Raw genomic sequence first — 24,805 nt, forward strand, 5'->3', positions numbered from 1 at the left:
ACAATTAACAGATAAATAACAATCGTCAAAAGAAGTAGAGGGCATACGCCCGAGCTGATGCCAGCCTATTGGAAAACTCGAGATTGACAAGTTGATTGATTTTACCAAAAAAAAGAAAAAGGAAAAGTTGATTGATCAGAGAGAGATCGAGAGGGAGATCTTCCTCTACTCAAAATTAATATGTCCAAAGGAATGCTATCAAAAAAAAAAAAAAAAAAAAAAACCTCTAAAGGGACAGAAACCCATCATTATCAATATATATATATATATATATATATGGATAACAGGGTTGCAATTAAAAATATAAGGTGTCGACAACTTGCCTGTCTTCCTCGACCAACACCACAGGAGTTTTTTTAATTTTGCTGCTTATCATAGCATTTGAAATTTTGATAATTTAAACATTTTTATTATAAGAAATTTTATAGGAAAAAAAAAAAAAGAGAAGAACATGAAAAAAAAATCTTTTCAAAAAATAATTTTTTTCCCAAATCTATTAATTTTCTGCTGAAAAGATAATTAATTATTTTCTTAAAAAATATTTTTTTTCCAACCAAACATATCCTTAGTGAATTATTAATTTCAATGAGTTAGCTTATATATTAATCTAAAATAATTGTTAATAAATGAATTTAACAATATGATACTTTAAAAACTAGAGCGTACTAGAAGCAAAATGTATATATAAAATTTTTATTTTAATAATAACTTTATAAAGTTGATACATATGATATAAACGTGGAAAAAGGAAAGAAAAGGAATCTTTCGCCCTAGTCCACCTTTTGCCTATTACTGTCCTTGTACAATCGTGCAGACAAATTTGAATAAAGAGCAGATTATGAGACCCAATTATGATATAAATCCTGCCTTGTTCTTGGCAAATGATGGTTGATTTAACTAGTTCCTCCAACTAGGAGCAACTTGGCTTTAGTCAGGTTAACAGGAAGTCCAACAAGACTAAAACAAGTAGCTAGGAATTGTCCAAAGATGGAAGCCCAGAAGAACCCACCACACGATGTAGATGTGGAGCAGGTGGTGGGTGACGGATAGAGGAGTGAGCACACATAGTTCGAGCATGGACTCCCATCCAATGCAAGAAATCACCTTGGTTGCTTGCTCTCTTCTCTTCTGTCAACCCCCATAAAATACGCCTTAAAAACATAGAACAAACCTAGTAGCTCTTTCTAGAGAGAAGACCGAGTTGAAGTGGACCAGATTCCTATTCGCGTGGCCAACAAGAGAGAGAATGGAAAGCATCATATAAGAAGTGGAGGAGGGGTTGGGCAGTTGTTTAATTTCCCGTTTAAATGGAATAAAAGCGAAGCAGTTGGCCTCTTCCAGATAAAAATTACCAACTGCTTCTAAATTCATATCTTGTTCTCTATAGGCGCATAGCATGCACCAACTAAAGCTTATTCCAAATCTCAATCCACTATCCACCCACCCCTATGTGCGAAAAATGATGTCAATGAGTTTGAAAATTTCTCCAGTGTGTATAGTTTTACAGAATCATGTGCATGCTGCATCCTAAACAATATGAAAAATGCTCACCGTTTTTTTTGGTAAACAAAAATGCTCACCTTTAATCGTTTCCTTTCACCGAACTTTCAATCTTTTCAGAAGGCATATAATAACCGAGGCCCATCACCGCTTCTCAGCAACAGAAAACGCCAGCCCATTCGCGCTCCCCTTCGGAACCCCGGGTTCCGACCACTCTTTTCGATCCAAGAACGAATTTCTCCTTTTTTTCTTTTTTTTTTTTTTTCCAGGGTAGGCGCCTCCTCCTCGGTTCCGCTAGAACTCGACAAAAGCTTTGTCTGGATCTCCTAATTACTTTAGGAAAGGACCCCGACTCTAAATGTAGGCTCATGCACATGAAGTCAATCAATCAAAGGATTAGAGTTACTGTTCTATATTAACCACTGTTGTTATCTTACAATGTATGGTACTGATTGACACTCTTCTAGAATCCTATTTTTAAAATTCATCATTTGACAATAAGGTACATTTCATAGGATGGCAGTGACATTTTGCCTCCCCTTGCTAACTAATCTAATAATGACTTTATTTTCTTCTTTTTGAAAACCATTACATCCATTACCTTCAAAGAGTCTTCCATGTCATGAAAATTGTTCAGGATATATTTTTTTTTCACAATACCAGTACAGAATTGGGTTACTGATCATATGCATTAAAAACATGGGACTCTAAGTTGATGATGACCTTTTCTTAGCAGGTTGCAGACCATGCAAAACAGCTATAAACGATGAAATGTAAGTCAAGGAAGATCATAGCTTAAAGTTCACCACTATTAAGCCAAAGAAGCAAATCACTGGCTCACTTAAATTAGGCATGGTCAAGTTTGAAGGATCTTACTAATGGTTGGGCAAAGAAATATAAGAGAAAGAAATGCTTTATAAGCAATATGCCTTTTGTAGATAAAAATTGAAAAGATATTATTAGAACTATTACCTAAAGAGATCTAATAAGAACTGTCAATGAAATAACAATGCCATTTTGTTACCAATAAAAGCCTTGTCAAATATGTATTAATGGTGATGTTTAAAAGTTTCAGTAACCATTCATATTGACTGCCAGTGATTTCCTCCTCAACCAAACAAATCACTGCTAAGAGTAACCAATATATAATTTGAGGCATAAAACAACACTTGGATGATCAGAAATAGGATAGCAGGAGGCTGCATGTCAACGCCATCAAGCAAATATAATCAACAATCAATTATGAGTTGAAGGCCGCAAGTATTATTTCATTACTCGATACAGATAATATGCAGGACTTTCAAACGAATCCACTGCTGCAGGATATACATCTATGGAATCAGGTGACTGTTGCATTTAAAGCTACACATATAACAAGGCAAGGAAATAAAGCTGCAGACTGGTAGCAGCTCAAGCTGTGGAAGGACAATTTAGAATCACCGATCACGATTCTGTTCCAAATGTTTTGGCTAATATCTTGTATAATGATGTACATACTGTAACAGACTTTTAAACAGGCGTCCTTTCCTCCTTGTATCAAAGACAAAAAAATACAATCGGCAATCCTAGTAAACTTTATGGAAGGCCTTTCCAATTATTGGTATGCCTTTTAGACATCTTTTTTCTTGAAGGAGCTTTTAGATATTTCGCAAATCAACCAATACTCTGGATGAAAACTCTTGCAAAATCTAAAGATGGCTTATGACTGCTTCTGTCTTTCTGAAAAAAAGAGAAAAGAAAACGTTGTGAAGGACCAAAACATTGAAGAACTTCCAGTATTCCATCCCAACAAGCCGAACAAGTATGAGCAACTTCATGAAGCACTATTTTACTAATGATGCAGCATCATCTGTCTTTCTCATACATGCAGCACAATCAATTACATTGACATTGAATACTAAAATTTCAACATACATTGCCTAGTCTATCAATTGCTGGGGCAATTTCAAGAAGGTAATCAAACACATCTAAAACGATACCATGCTTCTGTTTATGAATAGCATGTTCTGGTTGTCTATGCTAACCATAGAAAAGGGCACAGGCTATTCCACATTTCTATATACACAGGCAGCATTTGGCATGCACTTTCTCCAAAAATCAACTATTTCCCATCTGCATCACCTACATAAATCTTAATCCAAAGCCATTTCTTAAGCTTACAGCATGAATATATACAGCATATCCAGCTCTCTTCTTTTCAGGAAGTTAAGAATGCCGCATGCGACCTCCATTCTTGTATAGCTGAACGCAGTGAATGATTCGGGATTATGGAGGTATGAGAAAGCTTAACTTTGGTGACAGGAGATATCTGATGTTTTTCAAGCCATGCTTTGATTGCTCTGTATTCATATGTATATCCATCGGCAGCAACATAGGGGTCATCCATTACTTCCTGCATAGAGACAGAGGACCTTTTTTTCATTGGAAAAAGGATACAGAAAGGACCAGAAGACCCTTATTAATGTTTGAAAGGTTTACCTGTAGTATGGGACAGACATAGTGGCTAGGCGCATAAACGTTGCACTGCCTTAACTTAAAACAAACATTCGCCATATTCATAAGTTCTTCGAGTTCTGGCAGAACCTCTAATTCAAGATCTGGCCTGTCCCTGCATCTTAGTCTGGAGCACTTCAATGCAAGCTTTCCTAATTTCTCTGCTTCTACAAGTGGCCAATCTGATATTGATTTGTCAAGCACATCAGCGAAAGAACCTCCTTTAATTGCATTCTCTACATGTAAAATAAGTCCTTTTGGATGCTTTGCAGTCAGCAATTGAAGGGCAATGATTCCTAAAGCATACAAATCAGACTTTGGTCGGACTGTGCCAGTTTGTTGATATTCAGGATCCATGTAATAAAGTGTACCAGCAAGAATGGTTTCTCTGTATTCTGTAAGACCATCGGGTACAATATCTGACAAGAGCTTTGCCAGTCCAACATCACCGATCTTGCTTACATAATTCCGATCTAACAAAATGTTTCCTGGTTTCAGATCACGGTGAACAATAGGCTCAGGCTTGGTTCCATGTAAAAAAGCAAGTCCACAGGCCACTTCAAAAATTAATCGAAATCGGATAAACCATGGGAGTGGCTGTTTGCCCTCCCTGAAAAATAGCTGATCTTCTAGGCTCCGGTTCTCCATGTATTCGTATACAAGACACCCACTCTCAGGGCAGAATCCAAGAAGTAAAACCATGTGGGGATGACGAAGTTGGCTAAGAATTTCGACCTGTATAATATTTGATACAAACAACATTATTTTCTTCTCTTCCACCAGGTTTATGAGGGCAAGAAATGGTCAGGACAACAAAATCGACCAAGTTAGGCTTTACATTTTATTAAAATAGTCCTCCAAAAATGAAGAAAGGAAAAAATTTGATATCAAATATAACTTATTGGTCAATTAAACAAAACCTCGAGAATTGCAGCCTTGTAGCATACCTCTCTTAGGAACTCCTCTTTCTTGTCACCTGCATCCTGCCGAAGAACCTTGACAGCCACTGGTGTGTGGTCAAGGTTGCACCTGTATACATCACCATAACTTCCTTCACCAATCTTCTTGGCATCAGAGAAGTTATCAGTCGCAACCTCTATTTCATTCCTTGAGTACCTTCGGCATCTTTTGTCATTTGAGAGAAGGGCATTTACTACTCTTGATTTCTCCAACGACACATTGCTGGCAACAATTTCTGCTTTATGTCTGTCCAAGGCCTCCTTTGCAAGCAATTGCCTTGCTTCCTCAACTTCTTTAATGACTTCCAAATGCTTGGCCTTCTCTTTTGCTACAATCCGTTTTGATGTTTCCTCTCTCTCTAGCGCATCTTTCACTTTCTTTGCCTCCTCAGAGAATTCAGCAGAAAGCAATTGGACCTGCAACATGCAACATTATGAATCAGAATGTAGAGAAACGAAGAACAAACATCAGGGAAGGATGACATTTGCAGACATGAACAAGGGTGTTAACATAAATGTTCAGGGAAAACCAATTTATAAATGAGTAAATGAGAAAGGGAAAAGAAAGAACATCTGTATGCTCATGAATCGTGATTTTGGGATAATAGATGTTTAAAATATGCATTATAGTCTAGAAATAGCCCAACTTAAGAAGTGGTCAAAGTTTATGTCAAAGGGGTCAAAAAGAGGAGAGACAAGCAAAAACTTCTACAAAAGTAAAAAGATGGGAGAAAGACGAATTCTAAATGAAAAGGGCCTAGAGTAGGAACGACCGGCAAAGTTGGAATTATGAAACAGGATAGAAATCTGTGAATACCTATCCATGAATATAAGTGGAAAACATAATATAATTGGTCCCTTTGCCTTCATATGATAGTGTATTCATATTTTGGCAAAAGTCAGGAGCAATAAAAAAATAAAATTAAAAAAAAAATATCCAACTTTAACCTTTTTCTTCGCATGGACCAGATCTTCACAAGCTCGGTTGTACATTGCCAGAGTATTCTGTAACTCTATCCTCAACTTTACTACTTCAGCTGGAGCTTTGGACTGCACAGATTATCTAAATTAACAAATGTTAGTATTATTCTTAAAATTATGTTATCATCTAATATGCTGTACCACATATTGCCAAAGAATTATTAAGGAAAAAACTAAAAATTAAAACAAGACGGTGTAATACTAGTCAACAAACAAGATGAAAAAAATTCTCCAAGCTGCAGCTAAAAACCAATTCATTGACCTCTTTTGTGGAGTGTGAAATCACAAAAGGGATGTCTTTGACAGAAGCCACAATATCATATATCCTCTGTGTTTGGTTATTGTTATCCAAGTTTCCCTGGCCTCCAGTACAAGGTAATAATAGTGCTTTTTCTGAATTTTGGCAAGCATTAGTAGAAGAGCTGCAACTGCTGCGGGCTTGAGAGTGTGAACCAACATCTGCCAGCGCTGATATATGTGATGTTCCATTGCTTTCCGAACTAAGTATAGATTGGTTATCGAAGGTTTTTTTCATTCTCATTCGATCAAATGATTTGTGACTAGTTGTTTGTATTGGCATACTAATAGTGGGCCCTGCAGGAAGCAATTATCCAATCATGATATATCCAGAGATGCTAATGAAAGGTTGTAACAAACTAAAAGTCAGAAAACAATTTTTTGCAAATACCATCATCGATTGATTGATTAGCAAGTTTCATAGTGAGCTTCCGCCGTGACACAACAAAAATATTGCAAGAATATGGGGCAGATTTCAGGATGGTAGTGGGCACATCTGGGCCTTTTAAAATCCTATAAAATAGCAATTAGAAAGAAAATATGTCATTTCCAGGAACTATAAGTGAAAGCATAACAAGAGTAGGGGGGATTAGGACATAACACTAACAGCAAATAAACAAGAAATAATGTGCTTCATATTGTAGAATTAACAGTTACTGCAGATCAGCTAAATATGACAAAAATCTGATTCAGTGCTGGCATTAACATCGACTCAGAAGAATATGGGATTTAGGCATCCACTATTAAAAAGGAGAAATTTTGGGTCCAAAAAAGTGCAGGAAATGGTGATTTAGTGTTAATATTGAAGATTAAAGAGCAAGCGTACCTAAGTGAAATTCCAGAAATGGTAAAACCAGAATTTTTAACCTAAAAGCAGGTGTATATGGTGAAAGGCACAAAGAAATTTTCTTTTTTTCAAGGGAATACGACAAAATGAATTAAATGACTAAATTATTACATGGGAAAGGATGAAGAAAACCAGAAATACTACTTTAATAAGAAGAAACTAATCACTTATAAAATCTTGACTATAATGCAACTGACTTTATAAAGAGTCGCTACTTGTAAAAGATGACATTGCTAGTGTCAATTAGAGTGGAGGACTCACTGACTCACCAAACAGCAAAATTTTGTTCGTCTTGGTTGAATTGAACTTGGATGTGAAAAGTGGAGTTGCGCTATTGGAGTTTAAGTGATTGTCAAAGTTGAAGTGAGCATCAATAAACAGTAACAAAACCAGCTTATAAAGAGGAGCATTGAAGCAGAACATGAGCAATTGTCTATGCAGCAAAGATCATATTTTAGGTATTCTGGAAATTCTAGCAAAAGCATACTTATAAGCACACTAAAGAAAGCTAAACATTACCAAAAACAATAAAAGGAGACGTCTGCACTAAGCTTTCCTCGCCGCCTAAGGATGGGCATGCCAGAAAGCTCGTTTGACAAGCCAATGGCAAGACAAGTAGATTGGTGCGCCGGCATGCCACCGGCATTGATACAACCAAAAAAGGGGCGATTAAAGGATGAATATAAGAGTAGCATGGGTCCAAGTGCCTTGACCTTTAAGGACTTTCAGCAACATTACACCATTGTTTGAAGAAGATGGATTGAGATAGAATGTAGTCTGGGTTATGGTAGGAGAATTCTAAGTTAACACTACTAAGATATTGGAAAGTAAAGGATAAAATAAAGCTAAAAAAAAAATAAGATTCATTGATATGGATACCAAAGGATCCATCATATAGTACAATTCCACTTATGTATACTAAGAAATAGTAATTTTCTATTCTGATGGTGGCTAATCACATCTGGCCTCCACTATTGTCAATTCTAACAACTAACGCTAATTATCTTCCCACCATGCACATTCGATAGTCGGTCACTCTATACCACTTGTCGGACTAATAATCATATCTTATTGGCCTTGGCTTATCCAAACATGGCTTACATTGGCCATCTCTCTTTACTTCAGCCTATAGTATAGTCTTTTACACTTGGGAATATCTTTGAGACCAATTCAATCGCGTCGGTCTTTTCCTTCTGGCCATCCGACTTCATACGTCTTGTATTATGATTGATCATGACCAAGTCTTAATTTTTCAGTCTGCTCATCAGCATCACAGCCAAATTCTGTCTCTTCGGTCTATACCTCCACATTTAAGTGGGATTTATTGTGGCCGAATCCTACTCAGTACGGGTCACATGACTTCCATCTACCTTTACTCCATCTAGCCTTATCCACATGGGCACTGATGACCGCCAACTAGGTTGTTGAGATGGAGTATAAATAGGAAAATCATGTAAGATAGCTTAACTATATGTAGATACGCCAAAGAGAATATACTATTGATGGCAGGGATTCAGATCCCAACGAAACGTCCCGAGACGTCCTGTGGGACATCGAAATAGGATACCATCCCATATGTTGGGACAAGACCGTAGTTTTAAATCCCATAGGACGAGACTGTTTCGATTTTTTAAGGAAACAGAATACGTCACCGTCCTTTTCCATCTCGACATTTGGGACAGAAGATGTCCCAAGGCATCCCGATCGGGACGCTGGGACGCTAGCAGGATAGCCTGTCCCAATACATGGGATGGTACTCCGTCCCGGTGTCCCACGGGATGTCCCAAGACACCCCGCTGTAACTTGAATCCTTGCCCGCTAGCATTCCAGCATCCCGATCGGGACGTCTTGGGACATCCTCTATCACAAATGTCAGGACAGGACAGGACAACGATGCATCCCGTTTTATGAGAAAATCGAGATAGCCCCATCCTACGGAATTTAAAATCTTGATTGATGGATCATTAAAACTCATTAGCAACCAAAGATAGTTGGATGAAATTGGTGGACACAGATTTGTCGACACCTCCATTTTAGAGGACTCAACCTAAGGTGGGAACCATGTTAAAGCAGAATCTATAAATCTGGCCCACAATCATTAGGGATAAAGGTTGATCATGGCTGAAAGAGAATTGGAGCACTGGCTTTCTATAGAAAGATGGATTTCACAATAACAAAGAACATAAGTGTTGAGCAAAATCCAAAAAAGGCAGAAGACTCAAAATTATAATGGAAGAACAAGATCATACAAAGATGTAAGAACAATACTATACAAACAAGATCTTACAAAAAAGGAACAATGTTAAAAAAGTTTAAGGCAGAAGCCAAGCAACAAGATTATGGAGAATGAAACAAGAAATTATAATAAATCAACTTCAAAACAGTACAAGATCTGATGCAGATGGTTGTGGCCACTAGAACACAAGTTTGCAAAAGTTAATTTTGAGTTAGGGATGACATGAAGAGTTTTGGAATGCAGTGAATGGGTTGGAAGTTTATATGGCTCCGACAAGATGGGTTGATCTGCTCCATCATGATAGTAGATGGGGGATGGAAATTATTTGAGCAAGGACATCTGTTAGGTTATCCTTCCCATAGACAAAAATTAGCAAGGGTGATCTGTCAGAAATTCTCAAAGAAAGTTTGACCTTAGTTTCAGTTATTCTTCTGGAAAACAGATGTTAAAGTTTCACATATGCCAAAGCAAGTATCAAACAAATCTCCTAGGATTCCCTCATCATCCAAGGAAGGAGACATCTTAATAACTCTGATGCTTTTTTAATGCCTTTCCATTTACTAAGTTGGTAGACAATGTATTAACAATTAAGAATCAGGTAATTTGGAGCACTTCCATAAAGCATGGTCAGATCCCTTGCACCACATTCTCTCCATGCTTCACCCTTTTCATTGCTTCTACAGTGTTTCATGGTACTTGTCAAAAAGATTTAATTTTGGCTAGTCAGGAATCTCATCCAAAAGAGTACCCGAACAACCATTTATTCTCTGCCTGATGCTGGGTGCATGGCAGGAGAGAGTGAATGAGAAATTAAAAAAAGAATGAATGCTATATTTTTCATAGTTCAAGATAGCATAATGAGAAGAAATGGAAGAAAGTTCTCTGTAACAGATTTTTCTTTTCTTTCCCCTCTCGATTATTCCAGTCTCCCAACAACATCAAAAAGTCCTCCACTGTTCCTCCATATAATATAATAATCTCTTCACTTTTTACCTAATTTCCAGCTTCTCTAACTTAATTATCCTTCAAATTACCTAATTTCCAGCTTCTGTAACTTAGTTATCTTTCAGACTATCTAATTTCCAGCTTCTCAAACTTAATTATCTTTCAAAATCCTGAAACTGGTGAATCAAAACTCAATTATTATTCAAGCCCAATTGTCAATTGTATAGACTCTTGCTGCCAAATATATAATTAGGAAAGGAAGAAAGACAATTTGAAAGAAATTTCTTGCAGAATTAAGCTAACAAAGGAACCACACCTTCTGATCCATCTAATGGAAGAGGATCCCAACACCAAATTCTTGGTGCCCGAATCTGAAACATATCTCAATAGAGCGGCCGCAGGATTCTCTCCATCCAACACCAAAGTCTCAACCTAAAGAGCAGAGCATGCTCGATCTTTACTCTCAGAAAGATTCACAATCCTACTTCTACGAACATTACGAGAGCAAGAGAGCAAAAATTCTCACGTTTTTTGTGCCGCAGAGCCTCTTAAACGGGACGAAGACTTCTTGGTGCTTCAACTTGAGATCACTGATATACATCTCCACCACCTCGCTCTCCATTCGCTCAATTGGGACACGCTCCCCGGCTGCAGAAAAGAACCAAAACAAAGGGTTATCGGGTCTTCGATTCGATGCGGACGACGAACGAGAAGAGAAGAGAGGGGAAAGGTGGGAGAGGGCTCACATGGGGAGGGAATGGAAAAGACGGTGGGGATGACGTGGAGGAGGAGGACACTATGGGCATGGGGAACGAGGTTCGCCGCCGCCCAGCGGACCGCGCGGCGGCTCCTGCTGCCGCTGCACACAGCGACGGCCACGGTCGCGGTGGCGTCGCCGGAGACGCCCGCCATCCGCTGCCGCGAGAAGAGAAGCGGAGAACGAAGACGGGGGCGGGGAGGCGGCTGGGGAGGAGGCCGAACGTGGTTTCCCTTTGATCGCGTGTTGACCAATCAAACGCCAGTCAACCCTCAGGTCCTCTGCGTTAAAGATCCCATATAGCGTCCTAGGGCTGGCAATTTTTGACACCATACGTCGGCGCACACACGATACGATGAATTGGAGTGAAAGTGATATAAATATTATTTATTTAAATTTATTTTTATATTTAAATAAATTTAAATATAAATAAAAATTTAAAATTTAATTAATATTTATATTTATAAAAAAATAGATATAAATATAGATAGATAACTATCCGATCTATATCAGAATATTCAAATCCATACGCAACCTCCTATAATTTTATATAATATTTATTAATTTTTAAAATATATATATAACTATATAAATATATTATTAACTTGATTTATCATCTATTTAGTAATATCTTTGATTCTGTAGTCTTAAAATCTAATTACTTACGTAATAGCAGCAATTATATCTAAATTTTTAGTATCCGAATTATATCCATATCTATTTAAAATAAATATAGATATAATTTTTTGTATCTGAATAATATCTGTATCTGTATTTGTATTTGTCGAATAAAATAAATATGGATATTAAATGTTGGTATCCGACCCATATCCGATCCGATTTCAGCTCTAGAATACTTAGGTGGATTCGAATTTGAAATAAATAGGTTCGGATCATAAATGGATTGACTCGTTTATTACACGATAAATTCATATCTTAATCGAGTTGACCTGTATAATCCGTTTTGACTCGTTTTGATGCGTTTAACTAAATAGGTTTAAACAGGTTAACAGATCACACGACACATTTAAACATATTTAACACGTTTATTTTAAAATTACTTGAGATAAATGAGAAAAATCAAGAAATTATAATTCTAACCTAAAATAAACAATGATGGAATACAGAGCTATGAATTAGCATAATAAATAACTAAATTATTTTTATATTATTTTAATTTTTTGATTAAATTTTTATTATTTTAATTAAATTTTATAAATAAGTCAAATAGTTAAATGGATCATTAGGTGGGTCGTGTACCCATTTGACCCACCAACATGATTATTAATCATATCAGATTGATCGTGTCGTGTCAATTCATGTATATTCTTATTGTGATCGTATTCCACAGATCGATCCGTTTAATTAAACGGATCGTGTTCGAGTTAAGCTAACCTATATTATACCTTTAAATTAATATAATCCGTTTATGACCATAAACATAAATTGCCAACCCTATCTAGACTGCAGTCCCCACAGCGAAAAAGTCAAAAGAATATTATTTTTATCCTACCTACAAAAATATTTTTTAAAAACCCATGAAAACATAAATAAAAATATTTTAGTTTCTAACTACAAATTTCATGGTCGTAGAGAATTTACAAATATTTTTGGATCTCCATTTACTTTTTTTTTATAATTGAAAGAAGGATGGTTGGGAAAGAGAATGAACTTTCATTTACCCTCTCATATATTTGATAAGATATAATATAATGTACGGTAATAATTTTATTCTTTATTTGGTACAAGAGAAATAAAAAAGAAGAACGGACGATGTCTATAAATATGTTTATTAAACTATTTTTTAATAAAAAATATCATAATATTTATTTATGCTAAAAAATGGGAGTAATATATAAATTATAATCTTTATAATTCATAACTAAATAAATATTTAATTTATTTAATAAAAAATTTAATAAATTAATTATATATGAATGAATCTATTTATAGATTAGTTACATAAATAAATAATTAATTTATAACTTAATTTAAATATTTAATTAATTTTACATAAATAGTTAATTAAAAATAGTGAATAAAAAAAATAAAAGATGATTTTAATTATTTATTAATAACTATGAAAATTATGTGCCAAAATTAAAATAATTAATAATAAAAAAATTAATAGCATAGGATAAATGATATTGGTAAATTAAAAATATAAAAATAAAATAAATAAAAAGTGAAGAAATGTTAGACTCTTGTCAAAAAATTAACAACGGATAATTTTATCGATATAGAAATCCATCTATCATATGCTCTATCCATTTTTTCTTCGTCCCAATTTAGAAGGATGCAAAATGGTAGACTTAAATGGATGAACAATTTCTTCGTTTCATTCATCCTCCCTAAAATTTTTTTTAACCAAATAGTGAATAAAGGTCATCCATCTTAATCCCATTGATCCTTTATCTCGTAACCCCAACCAAATATAGGATTAGAGATTATGAATTATTTAAAATCCAAAATAGTTAAAGAAAATTATGTTTGGTCCTTTATATAAATTGATAAAAATATATTTAGATGACTGGATCCAAAATACCTATGAGATTCATAGGTCACGCCAATACAACCAATCAAATTGAGCTAGGCTTATATTTATAAATATGCACTGTTTTGGATTCATTGGAGTGTGCCATCTTGAATTCCATAAGAAGAAAAAAATATTTACGATATATATATTTTTTACTAGGAATAGTAGTTTTTGTTGACCTACATAGTATCTAACATGATCTGTCCTAAATAGGATAGATTTTATACGATCCGATTAAAATTTGAAGTGGATATGGGTTTTGAAAAAATATTCAAAGCAGATTTGATTCCACTATGGATAATGGCATGTCTCGATTTGAATCTGACTTAGTACAGCCTTTATCTAAATCTCATTTTCAAAATTATAATTATTTTATAATATTTATATATGTAATAAATTCTTTATCCAATCCAATCAAATCTAACTTGATCATTTTTATCTATCTAACCAATCCAACCCAACCGGCACACTACTTGACCCGACCCGACATAAGCATGGGAGGATATGGATATGAGGTTTTTTATTATGGAGCGATATATGGATATTGGTTGATCCAATCTATACTCGGCTTATTGCCATCTCTATTTTTGACCCCTAATTACTAGTTCACCCAAAAGAATGCGAAACTATTTGTAATCTCCGTATAGAACTCCACCTCAATACATGGAACCCCATATTAATATATTAACAAAAAATAAGAAGTAAATTATAAAAATTTTACCAATATTAAATATAATTTTGCTTACCCTTGAAATTTATTTTTATTTAATATTTTAATCCATAACTTAATTGAGAGTTTGTTAAACCGTTAACCTTAAATACGATGCAAATATCATATAAAAAAAATCTTTAAAATAACTAAAATAATCTCCAATGACATAACAAGCATCCAACGAAATATGTGCACATCCCCTTTGGATAATTTTAATTTTTCGTATGAGATAAATATTTTTAAAACACAAGACGATTTTTGTAATTTATTGAAAATTACAGTTAGATTTGCTGATCCCCTGTTAAACGTATTGTAATGCCTGGACACACGTCTCATCCAAAAACCACAAGCGCCTGCAGTCTGATACAAAAATCATTTTTAGGTCTTGTCGGTTCCGTCCTTAAGAAACTTCGAGATCCGAAAAAAATCACTGATTGCGTGAATCATCTGTACCCAGATGGCAATGCACTCGAATTCATGGCAAAGTTGGGCGACCACGTCATCTACGAAAGATCGAAATTCTAGAAGTAGGAATATCTCCAGGTACCAATTCAATCTAATTTTCCTCGAAGCGCGTGGCATAGTTCATAACATTGACCCCATCATGATTCATGAGCATTCATCTCTGTTATGATTTCCATTAACTTGAGGTTATATAAGATTAATTAAGTAGAAGCCTGGCGTTTAGATCTGTGATAGATCCTTACAGACTCCGGATCCTCTTAGGTCGCAATGTTTGCAACATGAAGGGCCGCCACATCACTCGTCTTAAAAATTGAGAACTCTCGCATAATCTCTCAACCCACGTGTTTTGGACTCCAAAGCTATGACCTTCGTTGGCATCTCTAACATGGGGCTGAGAGACTATCTTAGAGCCTTCTATTTTCGATATCTGAGATCATCCAAGCAGTCACCACTCTCTACCGTGCAAAACAGATCTACTGCATAAATTACTGGCCACACACACACCATGCACGCAAACAAAATTACAAAACGCATGGAATATTGCTCCAGATTTGCTACAAGTTACGCATAAAAAACAACAAGGTTTCGTCACCCAGAGCTAAATAGTCATCACAAACACGGATGCACCAGATATTATTTCTTCACAGTGAGTGCTTGGTGGCTTTGGCATCCTAATGTATAAAAAATCTCAAGGGATCAGCAAGTACCCATCTACGTATTATTATCTCTCTTTCAAGATTGGCAAGCACACCCATAAGAACGGAAGCCTCCATCAATCACAGTAACAATGTCAACAAAAAATAGGCCAGGAATTAGGCCAATCATTTTACTCGAATTGCGTAAGTACCTGTAGATGTTACATTCATGAATCGACGCAGGAGCTCAGAACAGCTTGACTTTAAAAAACAAGAAAATAATGACAACATGTCTTGATCGATTCCTACATCAATCACAAGAATAGAAAACTTGAGAATTATCCATCAGATTCAGATCTGTTTCTTAAATCTGTAAAGGAAAAAAAAAAAAAACAAAAAGCAAGTTGTCCAAATTTAGCGAAATTTTTGCATTGTTTTCATGCCTTGAAAGGCATACCCACCCTTCGTGCCTGCAATTTCATTCTGTTCCAAAGATGGTGACCGTGACAGCGAAATCTGGAACCCTCCTTAATTCTATCTTGCCAGCTATCATTTCATTGTATGGGATCGCCGGTGTTGACCAATCCAAGTTTCAGCTTATTTAAGAGAGATGATGTACAGATGCAAATCAAGATCAGCCTTTTAAAAGCCAGAGATGACCAGCCATAGACCTAGTCCTACTAAAAACAACACCTTGGTCCAAGCCTGAAAAATTATATCCTGCACCACACGTGCCATGCCAATCATCCCGACTCTCTCCTATGGGCTCCATTCATCGTATGCCCATCCTAGTGATTGGACTAGGCCGACAGAAACGATCTGAGGTGATTGGTGTCGTGCATGGCCACATTGGTGCATGCGGTGCATGATATAATTTCTCATCCAAGCCCTTGGGCTGTTTCAGCAATTTTCTAATCAGTCCAAACACTCAGCTGTTCCAGCTGATAGTTAAATAACACCCTCTACCAAAAGACTTGACTAACCAAGTTTAGCCTTCCGCACAAGTTATTGTTTTGTACCTCTAGAAACATCCTAAAGAGTTAAATAACACCCTCTACCAAAAGACTTGACCAACCAAGTTTAGCCTTCCGCACAAGTTATTGTTTTGTACCTCTAGAAACATCCTTACAAGTTAAATAACACCCTCTACCAAAAGACTTGAATAACAAAGTTTAGCCTTCAGCAGAAGTTCATTGTTTTGTACCTCCAGAAACAACCTTACAAGTGAAAAAATACCCTCTACCAAAAGACTTGGATAACAAAGTATAGCCTTCAGCACAAGTTTATTGTTTGGTACCTCTAGAAACATCCTTATGCTTGTATCTGTCATACCTTCCCACACATTTACGGAAATGACTCCACCCGGAGATTGCAAGCCAGTCAGCGTTGGTATGCCCATCCCCTCAGGACATGGGATGTTCTAACATCCAAAACCACCTGAGCAAAGAAGATACATTCAGCAGAATAATATATAGCCCAGCAGGCCACCAAAATGATCCTTGAAAGCATCCAAGATAACTCTGTTCATTTCCATACTACCTGCAAGCACGTACCCATCATGCAGTGATTAAAGGTAGTTTCGAAAAACTGAAAATAAAAATTAAGCCAAAAAGATAAAATATGCTTTTGATATCCAAACTACTGCAATGTTTTACCACATCCATATGTTTGTCAAACTGATGCAACATGCATGACAGGTTCATCATGTCAATCAGAACCTAACAACCTGTCATTTCCAAATGTGGTCAAGTTTTATACACCTTCAAGGCAATCTGTTTATTATTTTATAGATGCCAATTAACCATGTCAAACTGTTACTTTAAGGAATCTGTTCACCTGAAGTGGAAACCAGTCATTCTTACGTAGTAGTGTTTTCATGTGATAGCTATGCATGTCTATACCAGGAATTTATTCAGCTTAATCCACCAAGGAATGGTGGAGTCATTGCTTAATCAACCACAAAACCAGTCATGAAACTCCCAGTCCATTCACCATGATGCATGGTCTAAGATAAATTGGTACAAATACACATGTTTCACACATAAGCAATTAAGCATGCTTATCACCATTAATTTGGCAAAAAAGGTTTTCCAGGACAAGTGCCAGCCATAAATGACTGATCTAGGTAATGACCAATAAAGAAAATCAAAAATTGGACGTCTCAAAGGTAGATAATAATGCAACTCTTACAGCATCTAACTTGATGATACAGAAGAATCAGGCAGAACTAGTGAACAGTGTGTACGTGTGCGCGCGCACGCGTGTGTAAACACACATACACACACACAATTCCAGTTCTGGGTCTCTATCCATTTGATAAGATGGACCAACCATCATCGCCCAGAGAGGAAAATGATTAAGTAATTCCGAATTTAAAGTTAACAGGGCAGAACTAGAAGTTTTTGAGGTTATTGAGTAAGAATTTCATGAGAAGGTCTTGTAGCCAACTTCCTGATAATGTCTCTTCTACATTGGGAACTTTTCATTTGCATGAAGATGCTAAAGAATGGCCTGCAACATGAAGTTACATGGATTCTGGTGTCATGTTGTAATGTAGCTATGGATAGACTGCATATTGTTGTATATCAATACATCATTCTGGATAGACTGCATATTGTTGTATATCAATACATCATTCTGGCCAACATTTTGTATGCTCTTTTAAGGCCACCATTGTGACTTTAAAGGAACCTGAATAGACAGAGGACATAAGCTGGGATTCTTGTTTCACACTGGGACAACAAAAGATATATCATTAATTAAATGTTACTAATGATAGACATGTAGATGAACATCAAATACTTGCAGCAAAATATTAGTACTTTTGTTCATGAGATTTCCACATAAAAAGCATGCATGTAGGATTTAAAATTCTTTTACCTTCCTATAATTGTAAGTTCATAACTCTATAGTTGATTCCATCCTCTCGGGTGAGACTAAGACAGTAAATTCACACCACCATCTAAGAATTACTACACGTGGCTGTTTCAATCCACATTGAAGCCTTTGCTCAGCCCTATATCCAGCAACTACAGACCAAGAGGATGCTTGGTGAGAAAACTTTGTTTTATTACTTTAAAAGTAGCCCTCTCTTTTCCTCTATATTTTCTTGTAGAAGAAGCTTTCTCTAGCCACTCTCTCTATTTTTTTTCTTAAGCCAGGTTTTCTTTTTTTGGCCTCTACCACAACCACAGGGCACCTCCTCTAGGATTATATAGTGGAGGCAGGTGCTAGGGTTTCCTGGGGATCCTCCTCTTCACCCCACTAAGAGTCCCACTCCCATATAGTCGTCACACTCTTATAAGGAGTCCACCAACATGAAAGGAAGGGGTAGCCCACAAGGTTGGCTGCCCACTAAATGGATCTAGTCCAAGTTGGCTTATGTTACGTCCTAAACTGGTCTTTCTGGACTTGACCTAGCCTAACCTATGCTTAGGCTCTTTCTTTAGTCCAATTAGAGCTCAGCTAATTCTCCAATTAATTTAAACCATTCTTGATCTAACTAAAGATTATTTACTGCAAGAATAAATTAAACAGAATCTTATCCAAATTAATTTGCAGATAGATGGCATGTGTTAGATACCTTTCCGGGATACATCAACCCAGGTTCCCACTTATCAATAGCCTATCCCTACAGGTCCACTATTGCCACATATTAGTAACATAGTCCAACATAGGGATATAGTGCCCATATTGCATCACTGGACCACTAGTGAGTCAGGATAAAATCAGTTGGTCTTCCTGTTCCAGCACGAGTTTTAAGTTGCACTTTAGTACCCCATCATTCCAATATCCTCGTATAAACATTAAGAACTAATGCACTATCAAACTCTTAGTCATAGAATATTATGGTCTATGAGAACCCCAAATCATGTCAGACTCATTTTAGGAATATTAAACTTTCATTGACTGAGAGAGAGATCATCTACCTAAATTGATCAAGTAGCAAAGAAAACTAGCTGTGAGTTTTCAAACATAGACATGAGCAGCGCATATGCAAACTTCCTGCCAGTTTCTGTTAATAGGCAAAAAGCAAACATTCACCTTCAGAAACAAGTTTAGTTACAGAAGCTTTTGAAGCAACATCAGAACAGGTATAGGGACATCTGCATCTTACTATCCTTTGTCTATGTTTATACAACACATCAAAGAAAAACAATGAAAGCTGAAAATAGTTAGCAGAGACTAAAAAAATGATTTGGAGTCTTATGTGGTTCAATAGTCAAGGAATGCGAGATAAGTCCTATAGTGTTGCTCTAGCTCACATGCATCTTATTAAAGGCTTACTTTCCCTACTCTCTGTACTTGAGCCATCTTTCAGAGCCTTGTCATCGAGCGAAAGTTCTACAAGTTTTATAGTACAGGTAAAACCAAAAATGCCAACTATGCTGGAAGAGCAAGATAATAAGAAAGTACCATCCCAGTAGAATCGAAAAATGTTCTTTGACTGGTTTGCCATCGTTCCACTGTATCCTCATCACCAATGTCGTCCACAAGAAGATGCAAAAAGTTTAGTGGAAGACTTCTTCAACTTTGTGTTTCGCTAATATTTTGCAAGATAAACATAAATTATGGGCAAAAAACAATTTGGTTGAAAGCCTTTTTCAAATATTAACTTACAATATAGTACCCTATTTTAGGCAAAAAGCATGTCTCTAACTTTCAATAAAAAAGCTTATACAGAACAAGAGTGACTAGAAGATAACATTCGATGAGACATTAACCCTCAGTGCATATTATTCCAATTTCAAAGAAAATCTAATTTGGATTTCTCATATTTTAATTGTGTGTGCACATCAGTGTGTTTGTATGTACATACACATGCACTCACTATGAGTTTATTTATGTTATGCACAAACATTTGATAGAACTTAGAAGAATTGGATGCAATAGCAGAAGATTTTTCTTACATACAACTTGCAGCCCTGGAGTCAGCATTTCTGCTCATGCATCTTTCATGATCATTCTGACTCTGCAGTGGTAAGTCTGCATCTGCTTTATTTATGTGCTACACTCTAACCTCTGAAACAATGCACCTTCCTTATAAAAAAGGTTTCTTAATTTTGCATGTTTGGCTATCAGCATCTTCATCATTTTCTCTTTCTGGAATATAAATTGGAAAGCATGAGAAAGTGAACTTCAAATATTTAGCTGAAATCTCTAAAAACAAAATGTGAATGATATCTTGGAGGAAAGAGAACTGCAAAAGCAGGATAGTTTATGCACATTCCTCAGCATTTATATTTTGGACTATAGGATGGATTTGTGTATTCTTAAAATGATGACAAATATGGCAAACTCAGTAGCTTTACAACAAAATCATATGAAATCTTATATACACAAAGTGAAAAACACATGTAACATAACAAAAGTAACATTCGTTGTTATATTGCTGTCTGATTCCCACGGTCCTATAATTTTCTTAAATTGCAATATTTGCTGTTAAACAGCAGAATTCTTCTCGGAGAATATTTCTACTAGTATCATGCAGATCCAAAAAATTACTATATCATGTGCCAACCAAACTACAGCAGGAATCACTGGCAGATGCTCACTGCTCAAAGCAACAGACGACAGCCAGAACACTATATTGTAGTATCCTTTTGTCCAAAGGGTGCTCTTCATTCCATTCTGTCAACCTTATCACATTAACAGGAGTGGCTTCTTAATTGAACATTACTTGTAGCCTTATCACAACCTCATCCACTGTAATCGTCAACACTTCTTCAAACTGACATCCATTTGATTGCGATTGGCCATAAAACAAACACCACATGTTTAAAAGATTCTTCCAATATGCCTCCAAAAAACTGACAATGACCTTATAACAACTACCATTTGCTGCCCATCTGCAAATGAAACACATGACTAAAACCTCAACTACAACCGCCTAGATGAGTCTAAGCATGCACATCAATGACGAACACAACATATTAAGGTGAAAAATCAACAGTCCATGAAAATCCTCTTTATTTAGCATGGTGCCTAAGGCCTTCTGTAGGAGTACAACCCAGGTCTCCCATACCATACTATGCTTGTACACCTTCCACCTCCATCACTTTTTTATAGTTACAATTAAAATTTAAAAAATTTCCTTATCCTCATTTTTCTGGTATCCCCTTGTTTGTCCACTTTAAATTTACTGCGATTATCCCATTCATGGATCTCCTCACAATTAATCAGTTTTCTTCTCCTCCACCCTTCCGATGGTCAAGTAATCGAGAGAATGCATGGATCTTCCAGAACATGCCAGGAGAAAAGGAAGAGTGCTACTATCTATAGTGCATTTGACAAACTTCATTCTCAGTAATAATGTGATTCTGTATTTTTACCGAAAAATAATAATGTGGTTCTGTATGCATATCTCAATAACCTATTTTAGTTAGCATCTTGGATAAAGTTTGTTTCATAGCTTTCACTAGATCTATTCTCTAATCTGAGTTTCCAGTTTGTTCTATCCTTCAATCCCGCCCCCACCACCAAAACAAAAAAAGATAAAAACACCCACAACCAGGGAAAGAAAAAAAATCTTAAATTGAATTTCATCATAGAATAGTAGATTTGTGCATGTTTGCATCCTAAATTCCAAGTTTAAATTATTCCCGATTAGGGCAACATCAGCATTGTGAAACTATGAGAAAGTCGGGTAATTTCTAAGTTCATCTGATAAATGAATAGATGGAACTAATTCATCCTGATATGAAGACAAGGATGAGAACTAAATCAACTCGTGTAGAAACATATGCATTCATGGTTATACATACAGAGGGAAAACATCTGTATTTTCAAAATGCTGGAAATTTAACCCGTCCTGCCTCTAATATTCTCTCAAAAGATCTTTGTTTTTTTTCCTGATATAAGACAAACTTCCAATAATTGCCAACACCATGAGAATTAACTTAGTTTCATTTCTTTGCATTGCATATACTTCATTCACCTGCATGAAGTAAACCAAGGGATCTGTTCCCGTTACAAAATTTATATTGTTATGTAAGTAACGCAAACAGGTGTCATTAAGCATACCAAAGTAGTCGAGTATACTTGAAAGGTCATATCAATTATTATAACCACCAAAATCTAATGGAAATGCCAGTTCAAGAAGCCGGGGGGAGGGTGGGTGGGGGGAGGACAGAGAACAACAACAATTTGTATGCTGCAAAATAATTCCATGAACCTTAATTTCCTTCAATCTCAATTACTTGTATCATCCATTGGCAAACAAAACACTACAAAAGATTATCATCATGATACAATCTAGAGCCTTTGAATGATCTCAAAGTCTCCAATCTTGAAAACAACAAAAACACTATGACAAGGTACATTCTATTCCCTAACTGACCAATCTTTTATTCTACAAAAACCCTAGATATTGCTGGGGCATCAAATCTCTCCCTGAAGCCCCTTATGTCTTTTCCGTGGTTGACAACAATCAATCAAAAGAATTCCAATTTCAGTAGCATAGAAAAAACTACAAGAAAGCCGTGCCAGCATGGCCATGATGCAACAAATTATGAGCAATGTTATCCCTAGCCTGCATCGCACTCACCGATCGGAGGCCATTCTCGGGCAGCATCTCGTCGTCTACCAGCTCATAACTCAGTTCCGGTTCCAACTCCTCGTTCCTCATCTCACATATGTTATGAAGAACGCAGCAAGCCCCGAGCACCACCGGCAAATCCAGGAGCTTTACCTCAGTCCTCTTCTGCAAGCAGCCCCACCGCCCCTTCAGCCTCGCGAAAGCCTCCTTCGCCACCCTCTGGACATCCTCAACCTTCTCATTGAAGGCGTGCTGCGTCCAAGTCAGGTTCTTTTGGGTGTAGGGCACCAGCAACCAATCCATTAGAGGGTACCCGGCGCCGCCAACGATCCACTGGTTCTGCAACAGGCCGCCGATTCCTCGCTGGTAGAGCGCCGACTTCTCGAGAACCTGGTCGTCGGGCATCGACCCCGGCCACCCGATGCAGACGTCGGTGAAGACTCCGTTGGGGTCCACCACCCCCTGGACGGTGATGGAGTAGGAGGTCTTCTGGTTGCGCTCGGTGTGGCGGCGGTTGAAATAGGCGGAGACGTTTGCCTTGGGGGCGATGATGGGGATGTGAGTGGTGTACATGGATCCGACCACGTTGGGGATCCCCGCGAGGGCCTCGAAGCGGCGGGCGGTGGCGGTGGGCTCCGGCCACTGGAGGAATTTGGGCATGAGGACGGTCTTGATGGCAGAGCAGACCTCGAGGACGAGCTTGTGGCAGGTCGAGATGCCGAGGCCGAAGCGCTTGGAGACGACGCGGAGGGGGTCGCCGGTGGCGAGTCGGGAGACGCCGACAGCGACGCGCTGCCGGACCGGGATCGCCGCCCGGAGCGTCGTGTCCTCCTTGGCCACGGCGGCGCCGAGCTCGTCGCATAGGAACTCGAAGGTGGCACGGCCCATCCGGAAGGCCCGCCGGAACTCAGTTTCCGGGAAGTCCGGGTGATTGCATCGGTCCCACCAGTCCCGGGACCTTTCCTTCACCCAGAGCCGCCGTTGCTGGTGCGGCGACGGACCTCCCCCACCGCCGCCACCGGTGGTGGCAGAGGAGGAGGTGGCAGCGTTGGAATTGAGGGTGTCAGAGTCGGAATCGGCGCTTTCCCGGCAGGAGCTGGATCCGTTCCTGCTACGGAGAGGGTTGGGGTCCGCTTCGGCGGGTTCCCCGCCCCGCTTCCGCTTTCTATTGGGCATCTCTATCTCCGACGGAGGAGCAGGGGAGGGGAGGCTGGGGATAGCGTCCTGGAAGAAGGAAGAGTAGTAGGAATAGTCGTCTTCCAAAGAGAGAAGGAAAGGACTGGGAAGGGCGTTCATATATAAATCCAGGGTGGACGTCTCTACAACGATCTCTCCTATTACTCCTAGTAGAGACTGGAGAGTTTGGTGCTTCGTTCAGCGAGAGGGGGATGAGAAGAGAGCGAGGAATCGCAGAGCGGAGAGATTGGATGGTGGGTGCGGTGCGGATGGGGAAGTTGGGCTGGGCGGGGGTTTACATATGTTACGGTGAATAAGCGTGTGAACGCGGTTTGTGGGGTGTTTCCGAGGAAGGAGCGAGAAGGGGAAAGGTAGCTGACCGGAATTAGTACAGCGAACCGCGGCTAACGCGGCCCCGCGGTTGGGAGGAATGGAATGGGGATGAGGCGGGATTAGTTTAAAGCCGGGCGGAAGGTGGAATAAGACCCGAAGGATTGGGTACAGGGATGACGTGATGCGACGACGATGTTTTCGTTTTTAGCAAGAGTATATCCTATTGCCGGAGGCACCACGGCAGCGGTGCACCGTATCCATCAACTTTCTTATTTTTATTTCTAACAGCTTATCTCCAATTATTATCCTTCATCTCATCGGAAATTATTGGATGAATGCGACCCATTTCGAAACATGCATACGGTAATAAATTCTCATCTCTGTTTTGATCTTGAA

The 24,805-nt window shown here is 37.8% G+C and overlaps 1 protein-coding gene across 1 annotated transcript; it reads right to left on the reverse strand.

Moving 5' to 3' along the window:
- Nucleotides 1–3,312: 3,312 nt before the first annotated feature.
- Nucleotides 3,313–24,483, reverse strand: LOC105048045 (U-box domain-containing protein 34). Its single transcript, XM_073261037.1, has 16 exons — nt 22,833–24,483; nt 22,584–22,589; nt 21,044–21,212; nt 19,845–19,906; nt 19,651–19,751; nt 19,320–19,378; nt 16,696–16,783; nt 11,005–11,271; nt 10,785–10,906; nt 10,575–10,690; nt 6,622–6,743; nt 6,196–6,527; nt 5,901–6,002; nt 4,941–5,369; nt 3,979–4,728; nt 3,313–3,892 (listed from the first exon to the last, which is right to left on the reverse strand). Exons 1-16 carry the CDS (start codon nt 24,194–24,196, stop codon nt 3,698–3,700), a joined length of 4,284 nt encoding a protein of 1,427 aa, XP_073117138.1. The 5' UTR covers nt 24,197–24,483; the 3' UTR covers nt 3,313–3,697.
- Nucleotides 24,484–24,805: the final 322 nt, after the last annotated feature.

Source organism: Elaeis guineensis, chromosome 7 (genome assembly GCF_000442705.2).
Source record: "Elaeis guineensis isolate ETL-2024a chromosome 7, EG11, whole genome shotgun sequence".
In the NCBI taxonomy this organism is placed as follows: domain Eukaryota; kingdom Viridiplantae; phylum Streptophyta; class Magnoliopsida; order Arecales; family Arecaceae; genus Elaeis; species Elaeis guineensis.

What these genes read in the sequence shown, in the direction of transcription:
- LOC105048045 (XM_073261037.1), bottom strand. Translation starts at nt 24,196, where the DNA reads ATGAACGCCCTTCCCAGTCCTTTCCTTCTCTCTTTGGAAGACGACTAT. An exon ending in TCTTCTTGTGGACGACATTG is followed by an intron (nt 19,752 to 19,844) that starts GTGATGAGGATA and finishes TTGCTCTTCCAG; the next exon opens with CATAGTTGGCATTTTTGGTT. An exon ending in ATGTCTGTCCCATACTACAG is followed by an intron (nt 3,893 to 3,978) that starts GTAAACCTTTCA and finishes GTCTCTATGCAG; the next exon opens with GAAGTAATGGATGACCCCTA.